The sequence below is a fragment of the Symphalangus syndactylus genome, chromosome 17 (assembly GCF_028878055.3).
Source record: "Symphalangus syndactylus isolate Jambi chromosome 17, NHGRI_mSymSyn1-v2.1_pri, whole genome shotgun sequence".
NCBI lineage: Eukaryota > Metazoa > Chordata > Mammalia > Primates > Hylobatidae > Symphalangus > Symphalangus syndactylus.
The window spans coordinates 73,945,163-73,964,215 of NC_072439.2; the positions used below are offsets into that span (position 1 = coordinate 73,945,163).

At 39.8% G+C, this 19,053-nt stretch overlaps 1 protein-coding gene across 6 annotated transcripts in view; it reads left to right on the forward strand.

Moving 5' to 3' along the window:
- Nucleotides 1–19,053, forward strand: part of FNDC3B (fibronectin type III domain containing 3B) — a 365,202-nt gene that overhangs the window by 259,542 nt on the left and 86,607 nt on the right. For all 6 annotated transcript variants that reach the window (XM_063621666.1, XM_063621665.1, XM_063621667.1 and 3 more), the window contains 3 exons: nt 2,645–2,704; nt 11,220–11,358; nt 14,952–15,005. In XM_063621666.1, coding sequence (XP_063477736.1) covers nt 2,645–2,704; nt 11,220–11,358; nt 14,952–15,005 — 253 coding nt within the window. The remainder of the gene's footprint in view (nt 1–2,644; nt 2,705–11,219; nt 11,359–14,951; nt 15,006–19,053) is intronic.

A 19,053-nucleotide genomic window follows, 5' to 3' on the forward strand; every position in this document is an offset into this window, starting at 1 on the left:
AGATTTATAACTGTGTTCTAAATGTGAGAAAAATTTTAGGGCGATGTCTTTCTTTGTAATTACTGGGTACTGCTCAGATTTGCAGAGCAGGAAATCAGAAAGACAGTTTTGTTTCAACTGCTTGTTTGGCCTCCCTGTGAGTGGACCCTCCAGTGACTGCCCATGCCCAGGGTAATAATGTGGTCACACAATCCTCACTTTTTCTGCCAGAGATGTTTCTTTTCTCTCCTATTTTCCTGCTGCATCAGTGCCACAGACACGTATCTCCCCTTTCCTCTTCCTAATTCTTGCTTCACAGTCTTCCTGACAAGGAAAGAGGGACAGATGTTAAGGACGCAAGCCCTGTGGCTGCTGTGTCCTCCTCTTGCTACCCAGGCTACCTCCACTGTCTCTTCCCTGGACGCCCTCCTGGGGGTCTTCCACCCCCGACTCTTGCTCTTCTACAACCTTGCCTACTCACTGCAGAAACAAAATCATTCCACATCACTGCCCTTCTGATAAAACTCCAGGGATTCCCCACTGTATTTAGGATATTCCTAACTCTGGCTCACCACCATTTTATTCTAGTCTGAAAAATCAGAATTAGTAGCAACTTTAAAGAAATACAAAGTGCCATCTCCCCCATGCCTGGCAAGGAACAGATGCAATTGACCCTTGAACAACACAGGTCTGAACTGCATGGACCCACTTATACACGGATTCCTTGTCAGCCACATGCAGGCCAGAACAATATTCACGGGATATGAGACCTGCAGATATGCAGGGCCAACTGGGGACTTGAGTATGTGTATACGCTGTGTGGGGGCGGGGTCCTGGTACTGATTCCTTGTGTATACTGCGGGACAACTGTGGATAGAGTCTTTTCTGGCAAGATGAACATTGGTGGCAGGAGCTAGAGCCTCACGTGCCCAGAGAGGCTCAGCAGGTAACATACATGAGCAAAGTGGAAAGGCTGAAAATGAGGTGAACAGGAGAGCTCCTGTTGCCATCAAAAGGAAGCAGTCACCACTCAGCCTAAGTTCATTGTTGCTAAAATTTGCTGATTCTTTGAATTTTTTTTTTCAAAAGATGCTGAAAATCTGAATTATTGTACAAACTTCCCTGTTATTAAGCTAATGGAACAAATGCGAGATATTTTAAAGATACAAAGTAGGCCAAACAACAGAGCTTCAGGCAAGGTCTGGACACAGCTTCCAGTTCACAACTTAAAAAAAACCCAGCCTTTTATCTGGAATAATTTCAAACTTGTAAGATGTCCCCAGAATAGAGAAATCAAGGAATACATGTATACTCCGTACCCAGATTCACTTGTTATTAACTTTATACTCTGCTTTATCATTTGAACTCCTTCCTCTTCTCCTCTTTCTGTCCTCAATCCATATTTTTTTCATAAGTTTTTTTTTTTTTTTTGAGATGGAGTCTTGCTCTGTCACCCAGGCTGGAGTGCAGTGGTGCTGTCTTGGCTCACTGCAAGCTCTGCCTCCTGGATTCACGCCATTCTCCTGCCTCGGCCTCCCGAGTAGCTAGGACTACAGGTGCCCGCCACCATGCCTGGCTAATTTTTTGTATTTTTAGTAGAGACGGGGTTTCACCATGTTAGCCAGGATGGTCTCGATCTCCTGACCTTGTGATCCGCCCTCCTTGGCCTCCCAAAGTCCTGGGATTACAGGCTTGAGCCACTGCGCCCGGCCTTTTTTTCATAAGTTTTATATGTAATGGTCCCTTACTGCAAAATACTTCAGGATATTTTCTGTAAGAATTTTTTTAAAGAACCACAGTGTAATTATAACTTCATAAACTTACATTGATATAATACTTTCATCTGTTGTCTATATTCCAGCTTTGTCACTTGGTCTGTAAATAATGCCTGTTATTTTGAAAAATTGAGCAGTTTTCACCCCCTCCCACACAGGAGCTAGTCTAGGGTCAGACAGTACCTTTAGTTGTCGTGTCTCTTTAGCCTTCTTTAATTCGGAACACTTCCACGATATTTCTTACACTTTTATGACACTGATATTTTTGAAGAACACAAAATAAGTCACACGCACACACACCTTTAACCTTTTTAAAAATTTTCAATAGCACATTCCTTATTTTGGTTGGTTACTTCCTCATGATTTAAGTTGAGGTTCAGTTGCAACTTTTGAGGATATAAATGGTTTTATTTTATTGTAGAGAGCTATTTGTTGGGTGCATTGGTAAGGGAGGAAGTGAGATTGTGATTTTTGTTAAGACAGTCCGGATTTGAGATAATCGAGGTTCCTGCCAAGGTATGTGTGGAAAGTGTCTTCTGTTAACAGCTGGTATGATCATTTTTATTCATTTGTTTGTTCATTCATTTGCTTACTTAGTTACTTTTATGTATTTACTTGTAAGAAGTGATAAGATCTTTTAGAATTTTATTAGTAAGTTAACCATGCCATTTTCGAGATCTAAGATGGCATCATCTTAGATCAGTTTGGGACTGATTTTCTAGTCCCAAACAAATAATAATATCAAATAAGAAAGTTTATTTCTGGTTTATGGTGGAATCTGACATAATAGTTCATGAATTATTGTCAGTACATTACTGGACACCCAAATTCCAAATCTCGTTTGCTTTTGAAACTGGAATTAGCAACTAATGAATGCTTTTTCTTTACAGTGGAGAAGAATTAGAATGTAACCTGAAAGATCTTAGACCAGCAACAGATTATCATGTGAGGTGAGTTAGGATATAAGAGCCAAACTGTACTGGAGAATCCAGGTGGCTAAAGCAAAAACATGTGCCCCCTTTTAAGTTTTTGGTGAATGTGCTTACCTTGCTGAAAGTTGTAGAACCATGGCTCATGGGCCATTCATTGACTCGCAAGAGCATCGTAATTGGGAAGACACGGAAGCACTTCTGTGAACAGAAAAGTAGGTGTTAAACACTGAAAATCATTTTAAACATTTTAAAAGTAATTTTACATGGTCTTCTAAGATCTATTGGACTATGGTTTAACAGTTTCTTTCTATAAAACAAATGAAATTTTTTTTATCATGGACATATCAGTGTTTCTTATAGACCATCATATAAACTGTATATTCAGACCAAATGACTGAAGAAGCCCTTTCCATGTTGCAAGCACACCGTTAGACCTTAAAAGCCAGTAGATTTTGAAAAAGACAAGTAATACAAGCATCAAATTATCTCTGATGGGAGTTAACTCAATTTGGCTAAACAGTTAACCCATGTGGCATGGTATGTAGCCTGAAATCTCTACCGTGATTTTCTGGAATCTCTACTGTGACTACTCTGGAAGGTAGGGCTAGCTTATTTTAGGAAGAAACCCAGCCAACCACAGATCTGTAAGGAGGAAAGTGTTATCTGAATTTTGAGAGAGACCATCTGATTATTTAAAGATAACATCCATCTATTTATTTGCCAATAAGCAGGTCTGAATATGACCCATAACACTTAAAAAATCTTTTTAAATCTTTATTTTATCTAATATTTAAGTTCCCCAGAAAGTATAATTTTATTTAACTGGAGGTACAACAACACATTCTTTCCCTTTTTTTTCAATTATATATGCATACATAAAGATTGCAGAATGAAATTGTAAGCATGAAATATACTTCTATTATTATACTTTCCCAAGGTGAATTTACATCATGAGTTTCTTTGTGATTTTGGGATGAGGTTGGAGGCAAGGTAGCCTAGTAGGAAGAGCATATTTGAATTATCAGGAGGCTTGAGTGCGAGTCTGCTTCTGCCCTGAACTGGCTGTTTTAACTTTGGTCAAGTCACATAGAATGCTCTGCCATGATTTTCTCAGTAAAAAAAAAAAAAAAGGTAGTAAAACAAGGATGTGTGTTGAGGATGTAATATCTTATTAGCTGCATAAGTTCTTAAAAATAAGTTTAAAGCAACATATATATCAGAGCAAGTTGTTTTGTATTAAGGCATAAAGCGCACATCTGCTTAGCTATCATATTGTTTAGATGAGCTCTATTGCAACCATCTCCTCCTGTTTAAATCAAAACTTTGGATTTTGAGTCAATGAGCTTCCACCCAAACATATTGAGCTTTTCACACACTCTGTACAAGAAGATCTGTGTAATTTGTGAAACTAAGATGATAATAGAAATGGTTTAAGCATTCTTCAAAGTGGTCAATTTAACAACAAACCAGAAAATGTAAAAGTCATGCAAATGTTATCTATTATTCATTGTTAACATATGTTTCTTTCTGCTCTGTGCTTTAACAGTTTATTGTTCCTGTGGTTAGTAAAGGTTTACTTTATTAATTTCCTGCTCATTCATGAGCTTACAATATCCTTTTTAAGAAACTTAAATGTCATGAAGAGCCTTCCCTTTATTTACCATCCTGTCTGTTGTTCCATTTATTTTTTTTAAAACCCTTATTACAAAGGGTAAATTTGAGAACACTTGCTCATCAGCTATTTTTACCGACAAAACCTATGAACATCTTGAACTTCTGGGCAGATAGAATAGTTAATGGATTCCCCAAAAGGAACAGGATGGGAGCATGAGGTGGTTACCATCTAGGGGCCTTGGGTCTAGACTTTCTCCTGACACATTTGGGACTCCTTGCATTTGGCATTTGACACACATGTGACACCAAACACGTACAACCTAGGGTGCCACCAACTGTTATTTGTTCTACCTCTCTGCTTTCCAGGAAGATAGGAGGTTCTCTCTCCTTGGGGATGGTCAATGTTAGTATTTTTTTAACGTCCTTTCTCTCCTAATAAAAATGTCTATAGTCCAGATTTAGCCTTTGTGCACTGCCATATAGATCATACGTTCTTTTTCCATTTACAGTCTTTTCTTTTTTAGGCTAGAGAAGAATCTTAACACTTGCAACTCTTATTTAGATGTAGCTTCCTCTGCCTTGAATTGCTTCGGTTAGGCAGCATGATGCATAGTGGACATGGCTTGCAACTTGGGGTTAATAGCTCTGTCATTTACTAAGGGTGTGTGCTTAAGTGAGCCATTGAAACTTCTTTGGTCTTGCTTTGTCATTTATCTAATGAGAATGATAATGATACCAGCCTCAGGAAAATAGGATGAGAGCAAATATATGTGCAAATCTATTTTAGGCCTGTAAAGTCATATATAAGTGTTACCTTTTGGTTTTCCCAAGCTTGTTGCAGTTTTTCCACGCTCTGAAAATAAAAAGGACTTAATGATGCAAGTTCTTTGAATCTGTATATAGTTTGATCGTATCGCTCACATTTTTATTGAGATGAAGATGTATTTTACTTGACCCTGAAAACAAGGAGCAAAATCTCTTTTTACAGTCCAGTTAATATTCTAAGTCTTAGTTCTGGGAATGTAAGCTTTTATCATGTAGAGTGGCCTCAAATATTTTAAATGTAACAGTCATCTATAAGGCCTCAAAAGGCTGTGTGGAAATAGTTTCTTCACTAAATTTTCATAACAGCAACTACAGAAAAATTTCATTACTGGACAGCTGCAAAATAAACATTTAGGCTGGGTGCAGTGGCTCACACCTGTAATCTCAGCATTTTGAGAGGTCAAGGCAAGAGAATGACTTGAGCCCAGGAGTTCAAGACTACCCCAGGCAACATAATGAGACCTTGTCTCTACAGAAAATAAAAAATTAGCTGGGTATGGTGATGTATGCCCGTGGTCCCAGCTACTCAGGAGGCTGAGGTGAGAGGATTGCTTGAGCAGAGAGGTTGAGGCTGTAGTGATCCCTGATTGCAGCTGCAGCACTCCAGCCTGGGCAACAGCATGAGACTTTGTCTCTAAATAAATAAATAAATAAATAAATAAATAAATAAGTGAATAAATTCATTGCCATTTTTGTTTGTGCATTACCAATTTAGAAAGTGATGGAAGTCTGTAGAGCCAGTTATGAAAACTGAGATTTTTTTTTTTTTTTTTAGCAACACAATCAAGGTACATTTTTTTCTTCCAATTCTTAATATTGCACATTTTGATTAAGAGTGTAAGATTTCTGTCTTAAATCATGTACTGAAGTCTCACCTAGACTTCTGTTCTTATATTCCTTGTTACTTTTTGTTTTGCTACTCTGAGTCTATCTTATTCACATTGATTGCCTGATATCTTCATATAATGCTTTTTCTCATTTTCAACTCCCCCCGCCCACCCCCGCCCCCATATTAGTATTATTGCATGAGTTCACCCATCAGACACACAAACCTTCTTTTTCAATAGTCATGAAGCCCTGTCATTTGACTGCCTGGTACTTGACTTCAGTTACTAGGCCAGAACAGCTCTTGCCACCAACTCACTGTTACTGGGAATTTATTGAGACTAGTGGCGTCCTTTAGACAGTGCTGTAGCTCACATGCCTGTGGCTGCTTCAGTTGGCATCTGACATGCCATTTGAGCCAGATTCCACATGGAAAATTATATTCCAAGACATTTCAGGTTTACAAAATGTTTCTTCTTTTCCACTTTTACTATGAGTTTTTGTGTATCATTCTTACACGTCTGTTCAGTCACTATTCTTTTTTCCTCCTAATCTCCTAGTGGTGATTGAGGAAGATAATACCCCTCTATGATGCATACATTGATTAGCAAAATTTAGGAAGACCTTTATTAAAGGATCTTTATTAAAATCACTTTCATATTTGTTACCCTATTCTTAACACAAATAAATTTTTTTGGTTTAATGTTCATACAATATTTCAAAGGAATCCATTTGTAATTGTCAAGGTTATTCAGTGCTTCTGTAAAGGGCATTGTGTTACGTATTGTATAAAGCCACTAATAGAAAATCTCCTGTCTCTGTGTGTGTATGTGAGAGAGAGAGAGAGAGTGTGTGTGTGTGTTTGTCTGCGTGTGAGAGAGAGACAGAGAGAGATGAGAGATTGCGTGGAGAAATGAGAAATATCCAATATGTAAATAAATTACGTTATATTTTAAATACTTATATATATAAAGACGTAATTTTACAAACATGAACATTTATACATATATACATTTATTTATACGAATATTTATACATACACAAATGTATGCTGTGTATGCATTTGCCAGAAAAGTATATTTGTCTTTTAATTGGTAGTTCTATAATTAATAATGGCATTACAATGACCATTTTACTGCGGGAGTCAACAGTTTATATTTTTATCAGCGATAGGATAATCAGGAATTCGAGTGATGGAATGGATAGCAATTTCATGAAAATTTTGAAGCAGTTTTCTAGTCATCCGCCTAAACAATTTAGCAAACAAGTTGCCCAGAGATGATATCATATAATGACATTTCCCAGAAAAATTGTGCAATGAAACATTTCCAAAAATATGGTTGACAAGTACAGTGAAGGATTATAAAGTACATGTTATTGACCAGAAATTGTGGCTCCTAGTATGTTACATCATGCTAGAAAAAGTTGGAGGCATATTTCTGAAATTCTTGGAGCACCTGTTTCCTAAGCATTTAGCCAGGATTTAAGCTGAAACAAATGTGAAAACAAGATTAATTATATTGTTAGAAAAATGTTTTCTTTTCTTGGGATAAATGCAACAAAAACTGAACTGTTTGCTGACTTATTTAACCCAAGAAACTGACTGTGCTCTACAAATTCCCCTTTCACATGATGATATTTATGGAAAACTCATTGCCATTATATGAAAAAAAATATTGCAGTATTCTTTAAAATGTAGCATCATTAGCAGAGATTTTTCTTTTCTAAAGTTATTGGTAAAAATGTTGCTAGTCACTATTACAGTAAGTTGCTGTCCATTTACTGAACTACTATAATTGACAGATGTAATCAAGGGATACTTAAGTATGGTGCCAATTTTTGTACTATATGCAGCATACTTATATTGCCATACAAAATAGATCTTTTTTCCCTTGCCGACAAAATATTATGTGTGAAAAGCATTGACCCTTACCATAACATTGTTTAAGATTAAAGGCAAGAAAAATAACTACATCTGGCCCATACAACTATCTGTTTTCAACAACCTCAAATTTCTAACCTGCATCAGGTTCTTTTACTTTTATCCCCACTGCCATCCTCCCAGCCTGGCCACCAGGAGTCTCCATCACTTACGACTTTGCAGCCTAGGAGGTATGCATTGCTGACTCCAAGAATCCCACTAAAAATGAACAAAGAATTTACTAAGACCAAATTTACCTCTCCCCAGACAACTGACTGCATCCTGCTAGTACTTTGCAGGCTGTTTCCCCGCCTCCCTCTGCTCTATTATCCAGATGGATTTTTGGTGGCGGCTGTTTTTGTGAACATGTAGGACCTGATCTGCCTGGGTATAATTCTGCATTTGTAGGCAAATGCCCAGTCATTGCAAACTGACATACTTACTGGGTGGAGGCAGAGAACCTAAACAGCTAAAGTGGGTTGGGTAAGGGTCAGCTGAAAAGCAGTCTCAGTGCTGAGGAGACAGTAGGAATGATGGGGACTCTAGTGAACTCTTCAGCACCTGCTCCATCTAAAGCGGGGAGCTGCCCACAGATTTAGCTCATTACAGTGCAGGAAAGAGGGCCAAGTGAGGCCAGGCACAGTGGCTTACGCCTATAATCCCAGCATTTTGGGAGGCCGAGGTGGGTGGATCACCTGAGGTCAGGTGTTCAAGACCAGCCTGGCCAACGTGGTGAAACCCCATCTCTACAAAAATACAAAAATTAGTCAGGCATGATGGCAGCTGCCTGTAATCCCAGCCACTTGGGAGGCTGAGGCAGGAGACTCACTTGAACCCGGGAGGCGGAGGTTGCAGTGAGCTGAGATCATGCCATTTCCCCCCAGCCTGGGCAACAGAGCGAGACTTCATCTCAAAAAAAAAAAAAAAGCCAAGTGTTGCTAAAACCTCTAGTTTTTAAGAGAAGCCAGAAGTTTGATTTTTAAAATGAGAGAGCTCCAGATATTTTTCAGTGAAGGCTTAATTTTAACTTTTGTATTTCAGAAAATGTTAGATATAGTCAGAAGTAGATAGCAGTTTAATGAACTCCCATCACTCAACTTCTGTTACCTCATTGTCCTCACTTACCTCTCACCTGCCCTGATGATTTTGAAGTAAGGTTCAGACATCATATTATTTCACCTATAAACTATATTACCATCATCACACACACCCGAAATGTCTTCACAATCCAGAGACTGTTCCCATTTCCTCAGTTCTAAGAATGCAGATTTTGCTTCTTTAGTTTGTTGTAATTGGAATTCAAACATGGGAATACGTGGTTTGGTTGATAGGTCTTAAATTTATTTTAATCCATTCATTTTTCCCTTATCTTTTTCTCTTTTTTGCAACTTGTTTGGTAGATTAATTTGTTTGTCCTGTAGAGTCTTCCACAAGTATGAATTTGGCTGATTGCATCCGTGTTGTGTTGCTTAATATTGTTCTCCTGTCCTCTATATTTCCCATAAAGTGATGATGAGGTTTAATCAGATACAGGTTCAGTTTTTCTGCCAAGACAGTTTTATAGGTAGTGACATAGTCCTTTATTAGGAATGCATAGTGTCTGGTTGTCTCTTTTTGTGATGGTCATTGCCTGTATCCTTTAATTCATAGGTGGCTCTCATACTTCAAAACATTATGTTTTTGCACACTGCCACCACACGCACACACATACACATGTGTCTTGGGTCAAATGCAACCCATGAGTCACCTGTTGGAGAATTTTGTGTATCAAAGTTCAGACTTGAGCCCTGCCCATGTCTGGAACATGTTGTGATTCATTTAAAGTAACTTATTCCCAGTGAACCCATCCTGACACAGGGAAATGATCTTACCAGATCTACCATTTAGTTTTACATTATCACGTGCCTACTTACAGTGCGTGCAAAAAGGACCATTTCCTTCATCGGAGGTTGGGTGGAGAGCATCCTAATGATAAGCATTATTTGTTTGGATCAAATGTCATGCTGTCCTCCCATAAAGCAAATAGATCAAATATGTAATATGTATGTATTTTTATCTTTTGAGGTAGAAAGTAGACATATCTATTAGTGCCTTTGACGTATGGCCTCTACGAATTTTTCATGATGGACTTTGTGGAGAAATGACTTTGCAAATCACACACACAATTGGGACCTATCTTCCATAATGTTGTTATCTTTACCTGTTGTTTGTGTTCATTGGGTAGAGCTAAGGGAAGTGGATTGTGGTGTTTAGAGAAACATGATTGCAGGATGAACAAAGGGAATAGGCAATACCATATACTGGTTAGACTTCCAGGGATGAATACCATTGATCCAAATTTCTAGCTGTGTGGCCTTGGGAAATTTACTTCATCTCTGTGTTTCCTTTTGTCTGCAATGGGTAATAAGATTTCCCTACCTCAGAGAGGGTGGCTATAAGAATTAAGGGCTCAATATCTATTTGCCAACTCTGTGAATAGTTTAATCCTTGCATCTGTTTTATGCAACAAAGGCTTCTTTGTTGTTGTTTTTTAAGAGTACATTTTCAATTTTGAAAAAATAAATTTCCAATATAAAAAAATGGAGTACTGGGAAGATGATAAAAATCAACATAGCCCTATTTTATGCTATTTGAAGAGTGTGGCATTAATAGCATGTTCTGTGCTTTTTCTTCATGGCTTCTCTGAGAAATCAGGCACGTATGTTGCAGGGTTGAGCCAAACATTTTAGTGTACAGAACGAACATCTTTAATCTTGGCTTCATATGTAAGAGTTAAATATTCACATGGATTAAACTGTACCTGAACATTGTTTTTGTTGAATTAGAGTAAGTCACACCTGTTAGCATACATGCTTCTGTGTGAAACATCCCTAGTTTTACATAAATGTGTACAGTATTAAATGTAGTTCAAAGATGATATCTACCCTGTTTATACTTTTATGCTTTCTCTCCAGTCTGTGGACTCTTATTACTGTTTCTTTTGCCTTTTTATCCAGTTCTTAACTCTTAGCCTTTTTCCAGATAAAGTCAACCAGAGAGTAGCTCATGGGTTTTTAGAACATATATTTGGAGATCATTCTGGGGGTTAAGGTTTATTTTCTTACTTAGAATAATCTCTTCTAGTCAGTAGATCCTGCCTATCTGGAAATGGAGCTGGGTGGCACACACTGAGACAAATACCTGTTGGGATGACTGTCCCCTGTTAACGCTAACCATAGGTCAGGACAAGACCAACAGATAAGAGCAAGAGCTCTGTTCATCTAAGAAAGCCTTAGGGTGAAACAAAGATAAGAATCCTGGTCTTCTATGATGAGTCATTGCCACTGACTGTGTCTGTTTTGTTTTCAGGGTGTATGCCATGTACAATTCCGTAAAGGGATCCTGCTCCGAGCCTGTTAGCTTCACTACCCACAGCTGTGCACCCGAGTGTCCTTTCCCCCCTAAGCTGGCACATAGGAGCAAAAGTTCACTAACCCTGCAGTGGAAGGTGGGTAGCTCAAAGCATCAAGAATCGTCTCAATTTAAAAATTAGCCAGATGTGGTGGCACGTGTTTCTAGTCCCAGCTACCTGGGAGGCTGAGGAGGGGGGATCACTTGAACCCAGGAGTTTCAAGGCTGCAGTGAGCCATGGTCACACCACTGCGCTCCAGCCTGGGCAACAGAGAAAGAGTCTCGAGTTAATATAAGGTCAGTCTATAGCCATTTGAAATATTTTTTAGCACGACTCCAGTTTTGTGATATGTTTGGTTTTCTGCATAGTAAGTATTGCAACCAATTGTTGTATCAAAAGTTGTCATTTCTGTAAGAGTTGGGCAAAGGGGTGGGAGGAGGGAACTGCAAAATCTAGCTTTAGCTTTTTTTTGCAGCAGTATTTTCTAAATGTCTTAAGGTCATAAGCAATACGTATAAGTGATATAGGTACTTAAAATACCTGCATCTTATCACTTTCTAATAGTCTAGTTCATTTCAACAAACATTTGAGGACTTTAGCAAAAAGCTTTTATCAAGAAAGATTCAGAGATAAAGTAGTTTTATGGCCCTTGTGGCTTCTTTCAGTGGTGATACTGAAATGTTTAATATTTAAAACCTAGAACGTTTAGTGATCTAAAGTATGTTAGTACTTCATTAAGTTTCACTACTTAGGCCATACATCAGTCAGGATTACTAATTATCTAAGAAAAAAAGACTGAATTATATATTTTCATGAAATACAATTCACTGGCTAAAAATAGCTGTTACCAAAGAGAGATCATATTGCCCCTTCCTCAAGAGGCATCACTAGATTGTTAATCGTAGTTGTGTGTTTGTGAGAAAACAGTAGATTGTTATCAATCTCTATTGCAGTTATTTCTCTACATCAGTATTTTAAAATGTGAAATAGATGGGGGTAGAGATAAAGATTTATGGTTTGAGGGGAGAATACTAATGTGTGAAAGAAAGAAAATGGCTAGGAAGATCCATTATTAGTGAAGAAATATTTTATCTTTTCATTTCTGGCCCAGAGAGTCAGATTGATCTAGGGAGCCGATGAAAGCAATTGAGAATAGTGGTTAGCAGCAAAGCATGGGACTCGGTTGATCCCTCTCAGATGGGCAGCTGCATTCTCATAGCCAGTGGCCAGCATTGAGTGTGTTACTTGGACAAAAGCAAAGTTTAAACTGGCTTAGAATCTGAACTATTTTATTTTCCTTCCTGGCTTCCAGGGATAATCCAGGTCAGTGATTCCCCACCTTTTCAGAGTTTTAACACCCAACTGGCATCATTGTTTAATTCCTCGGAGTATACACATCCATTTAAAAAATGTGCTCTATATTTAAACATATATATGTAAATATATCTTTGTAAGGAAAGAATTAAAATCCATTTTGTTTGGAAAATATAAGAACTCATCTTTAGATTACCTGAGGGATCCTGGGGTCTTATAAACCTAAAGTTGGGAATCACTGATGCATACTCTGCTTAAAACCTGGATGAATTTCAGGTCTCAGGCAGACCAGCAACTTCAAGAAAGAATTTTCTTATTAGGAGGAAAACGTTTCACATTTTCTTTCTCCCTTTCCTCAATTGTAAATCAGAAACATACTCTTGTTCCATTCAGTCATGTACAAACTTGAAAGTTCTGGATTCAGTTCAGTTTTCATGTAAATGTCCTTAGAACAGATTCCCTGATCAAAGTGCTCCAGGTGGGGGCACAAGGACAGGGGAACATTCTCTGGCTGCCAGTCTGTCCTTGAATCCACAAAGACGCTGAAAGCACTAAAGATCTGACATCTTTTTGTTTGTCAGCAACAGTATTACTTACACAGGAGACAAGGCAAAACAAAAACCTAAGTCAGTGTACCCACCCTCAAGGGATTAAGGGACTAGTAATGGGGTAGGATATCATCAAAGAAACTACCAAAGAACAGTTCTTCTTAAGAGTTCGTATCTTAGAGATGGGTTCTCGTCTAAAACTTTGATTTCGTCAGTTATTTATAACTTTAAATGCATCACTATCCTCTCCTCCAAATTGAGCCTGCAAGAGCCTAAAATAACAGTTTAGGACTTAGAGCACTCACCTGAGATCTGAGTTTTGGGACTCAGAGATTGTGTGACTCAAAAGAGAGAAGGAAGGGAAGGAGAGGGAGAAGAATTTCATTATTAATTTAACTACCATTTACTGGGCCCCTGAGGTTTTATTACTAACCATAATAGAGCAATAACAACTGTTTACTGAGTGCTTCCTATAAAACTGGGTAGTTTAGTAGGTGATTTACATATTCTCCCAATTATTTATCATACCTGTCTATTCTTGGAACATGAAATTAGTTGTTGATATTCAACAGCTAGCACCAGACCACATGTGACAAACAGCCGAGATAGGATTTAGATACATCTCAGGGGAAGCTGAGCTGCCTTTTGCCAGGGGTAAGGCACTGTGCTGTTTGTTGGGCTCTTGCTGTTTCCTAGGGAAGAGTTGGCCCTGGCATGTTTTCGAAGTGGGAGACACGATCCGACTCCTCTTCCTGGTTGCTTCCCCCAACTTGTAGTTCCACTGTCCCTCTAGATATGTCTACCCTAATGTTCCAAGAGACCCACTGTGGCATCACTTGTAGCTCTTGGAATCCTGAAAAGCATTCTTTTCTCCAGAGTTCTTTACTTCCCTTCCCATTATTAAAAACCCGCTTTCTCAGTGAAGCACATCTCAGCATGCTTTTTAAGAGGAAAGCAAATAATGAAACTTCCCTCTGCTAACGTATGAAGGGTGAATAGCCTCCAGTCATCTATCCAGAGGATCACATTTTTCCCCCCTTTTTTTTTTTTTTTTTTTGAGACGGCGTCTCGCTCTGTCGCCCAGGCTGGAGTGCAGTGGTGCAATCTCGGCTCACTGCAAGCTCCGCCTCCCGGGTTCACGCCATTCTCCTGCCTCAGCCTCTCCGAGTAGCTGGGACTACAGGCGCCCGCCACCACGCCCGGCTAATTTTTTTGTATTTTTAGTAGAGACGGGGTTTCACCGTGGTCTCGATCTCCTGACCTCGTGATCCGCCCGCCTCGGCCTCCCAAAGTGCTGGGATTACAAGCGTGAGCCACCGCGCCCGGCCTCCCCATTTTTTAAAAAGAGGAATCTTAATGTCACTGATGGCTTTCTAATCTTAAGTAGTTTTAAAAAATTAAAAAGCTGTATGTGGGGGGTTACAAAAAGAAAGGCTTGACCATGCTCCACCAGACCTCCAGCAGTGCCTGTGTTTCTCGGCTGCCTTGTTCTCACTCTATGCTTGAATTCAAAGTCCCTCTTCAAAGTCCTATCCCCAGAGGAAGTAGCGTGCCATGAGGGTGTAAAAAGGGAGAGGTGGTGGTGGTGGTAGGCAGGTTTGGCTATTTGTGGAGTATGATTTATTCAGTGGGGACTCTCTCTGCAGTTGAGATATGTCAAAGTTAGTGTATGATGATGATTGACCAAGGAATGCAGGAACCATCAGCTTTATCCCCCTGAGTGGGGAGCACAGGACTATCATAGACACTGTATGTGAGCCAGGTGGGTAGCTCGTAAGTTTTGTCTGTGAACAACTTTCTCTAATCTCATGTTACTATTTTTTTTAGGCACCAATTGACAATGGTTCAAAAATCACCAACTACCTGTTAGAGTGGGATGAGGTAAGTTTATTTTCATATTCACCCATCTAAAACACCATTTCAAAAACAAAATTACTGAACAAATGCCATCTTATTCTTTTATAAGACATGCTAAACACAGAAAAAAAGAATGCTAGTAGAGAAATTTAAATCAATAGTTATTGACTATGGAAAATGAAGTTAGATTGAAGTAGTATTATGAGTTGTGTATTGAAATATATGTACCTGGCTTATTTGCAAGCACTACTGCTGAAAGAAAAAAGTGGGGTCTTATCTATTTTGGATCTCCAGTGTCTAGCCAGCCAATAATTTGTATTAAAAATTGACTGCTTTGTCATCTTGACTGCTTAGATGATTTTGATAAGGTAAAACACACTGCCGCTTGGAAAGCATAATTTGCTTTTCCTTTTTGAATGCCATGTATGTACTTTGATGTTGCACTGTTGAGTGGCCTCTGTGAGAGCAGAGCAGTGCAAAGAAGTCACATTCTGCCCATGTGCGAGTGCCCTGTGGATTAGAACGTCCTGTATCAGGTGCCCTCCTTGCTGTTCATGTCACCAGAGGCCCTTGGAAGGTATCTACGGTGGGGTGTCCTTATCCTCAAAGCCACTGTGTGCCGACTGGTGGACCCAGTGCACTTCTGGCCTAGCTAACTCTACACACAGAATCTCAGGCAGTAAACACTTGACCTAGAAGCCTTTCATTTCTAAAAAGCAACTTTAGGCCGGGTGCGATGACTCAACGCCTGTAATCTCAGCACTTTGGGAGGCTAAGGTGGGTGGATCACGAGGTCAGAGATCAAGACCATCCTGGCTAACACGGTGAAACCCCGTCTCTACTAAAAATACAAAAAAAAAAAAAATTAGCCAGGCATGGTGGCGGGTGCCTGTAGTCCCAGCTACTTGGGAGGCTGAGGCAGGAGAATGGCATGAACCCAGGAGGCAGAGCTTGCAGTGAGCCAAGATTGTGCCACTGCACTCCAGCCTGGGCGACAGAGCAAGACTCCATCTCAAAAAAAAAGCAACTGTACTTTTTATTCCTGTAGATCTTAATTGTATTTATTCATTTGCCCCCACTTTATGCTTTCTCTGGTTGAGAAACTGGCTAAGGATTTTAAGAATAAGAAATGTGGAATGTGGGGAGAAATGCAAGTTAGCTAGCCTTTGTGACTCAAATTTGGAGAGATTGAAAGATTTAGAACTTAGACTTAGGCAAAAAGTGACTTGGCAAGTGTGGAAAAATATTTTAACAAAATGTAAAATGAAAACTGGATGGAATTCCCATGATGAAATTTCGATGTGAAAGAGGGGTCCGTCATCACTTTCTGCAGAAGCATATTTTCCCATCTGGGTTGCATCTGAACAGCTAGAGTTCCAAGTTACCAAAAACAACCGTCTGTTGCTCTTAGGATCGTTTCGAATAGCTTGTACGTGCAAGTTGGTGAAATCTCAGCCTTAACCCGTACATTCTACAGATTAGGTGGATTTCATTTTAAGGTGGTTTAATTAGAAAGTGAAACCACCTCTCCAGCCCTTAGAGGTTTTTACAGTCAGTCAGGAATGTTGGAAAGGAACTCCGATGGCCTGTGAGCATATAGTAACATCTTCCCATCTCTCCCTCTTTGTAAGGACAGGTGACCGTTTAATGAAAGTCTCTTTTTATATGTTGATTTGTTGCACTCACCTTGGTTTTTCTCATGTCTTGAGGTTCACCAGTACAGAAAAGGCATTTTTTTTTTTTTTTTCAGATATCTTCTTAGGGCACTGTGTGTGTATGTGCGCGCATATGAATCCTGTGTTTTTTTACTGCTTCTCTGCCTAGGACCGTGAGTTCCTAAGTTAAGGAAGGCCAAAAAAGTTGAATACATACCTCAGTGGGAAACCTCCAAAGAAAACTTGGGTGCTGCAGGAAATGGTAATGGTGGCTCAGTTGCTCATCCGTTCCCTTAGAATTTAAAATGAGAGTGTCATAGCTGATGATGCTGACAGGAAGGATGCCACAACCTCTGCTGAAATGGGACAGGCCACGTCTGATGACTTTTTATGTTCAGCGTGGTCCATTACAGGCTAGCGGTCAACAAATGTTAAATGGCTGAGTTTTGCCCTCTACCTTTCTCCTACTTGATCTCCTTCCAACTTTTCCTCTCACTTTTCTTAATTCTCTGCCCTCTTCTTTCCTCTTTTTCTCTCCCACCTTCAAATTCCTGCTGGTATCAGCTCTGTTGAGCTTTGCTGAAGATTCCGGGTTAATCGACTCTCATCCACCATGGATCTTTTGCCAACACGGGAATCCTTTTACATTCTGTGGCTTGATGTCCACTTTCTAGACATCTCCTGCCCCCTCAATTCTAAGGAGCTCCCTTGCCTTTGGGTGCAACGAGCTTTCTGGCAGGAGAGGATAATTGAAAGAACACCAAGATTAGGCAATACGGGTTCTGTTCTGAGTTTTATGCTGGGCAGCTTGACCTCTCTGCTCCTTAGTTTTTTCCATCTGTGAAATGGTGAATAGATTAGTTCACCAGTTTGTGTGCATTTACATTATTTATGCTCTCACAAAACAGATTATTTAGGATTGTCTCTTCTGACAAGAGAATATTTGGAATCATTTTCACTGTTGTTTGGCCTGTTCATTAATTATTTCAGCATTTATGGAGCGTGCTCCTCAGTAGTCCACACTGCACATTGTCCTATGAGAGATCTGTGACGTAGTAAAGATAACTGTGATAGCTGTGGTAGCTGACAAAGCAAACGTACGGCTATCCTCTTGTGCTTTTAAACAGACACAAATAAAACACATGTTGCCATATGCTTCTCCAATTGTTCTGTCCAGTAGCTTCTTTGCTTTGTATTATACCCCTCTCATTTCCCATCCCCTTATAAAGATGAAAAAATGGTGCTATCGGGTTTCCTGGCAATGAGAATTCAAGCAGTAGTGACAAGTTCATTCCTGCCCGTCCTGTCATTTCAGAAGTGAAGTTTCTGACAGAACAGTCTGGCAGTCTGTGTTTCTAAATTTAGAGCTAAGTTGAGGATCAGCAGCACTCTTGAGAGTAGCTCGCTTGGGTTGGTCTTTGGGTCCCACATTCCTGTGCTATGCAGGCCTTAGCTTCAAGAAGGAAACAGGAGAACAGCATCTGGTCTGCAGGAAGTGTGAACTCATAAGGCTCTGGCCATCCCTCTGAATCCCTCTGCTGGTAGTTTCTACAGCCAGGTGCATCTCTCTGGTAAGGGACTGTTTCCAGACTCTGCCTTAATAGAAGGCAGTGAGGCAGGAGAATGGGAAGTGGATGTTTTGCTGGAATCACCCTTTCCCCACCCCTCCCCTCTCAAAGAGCCACAGCCCTCCCCTCTTGTCCTTTTCAAGGATATCTGCTCCAGCCACACACCCATAAACCTGTCTGCCATCCAGGGGGCTGAAGAAACAAACTTAGATTGCAGAAAGTTTTTGAGGTGCACAGAGACACAAATCACTGCCTGGGAGTGAGACAGTGCTGCTCAGAGTCTTGAAGAAGGTTGTATTCAGGCATAGCACTCTTCCCTATCTCTGCTCTGGCACCTGGTCTGAGAATCATGCCTTTGAGGTGAGGTTGCCTCATCTCCATACATGCAACCACTAATGTCCAGGTATCCCCTGCAGCCCATATTTTTATTACAGTATAACAGCATGGATTAGAGTTCCAGAATACTTTAGTCTTTTGTTGTTTGTAATCACCTTTGCAATAAAATGATTGGAGTAAATTTTTGAAAGTGTTGGTTAAGCAAGAAGACAGGGCATCAAGCCCAGCTTTCAAGCCTCTTAAAAAAAGACTTTCATGGAAAAAGAGCAGCAGCCTTTATTTCTGCTGAGATTAGGAATGCTGTGCTGAGTTGACCTTCTTGGGAAGATCCACCTTAATCAGCAGCTAACTATATGCTGGGCTCTGAAGTACAAGGGCAGGTGGAACCCTAATGGGCAGCAGAAAACAGAAACGCGTTATAGTACAGGGGAAATCTGATACACCGTCTCTCCTCTCTTAAATTCACTGTCATTAATTTGACATCACTGTAGCATAGAATTCACTTGGAAATTA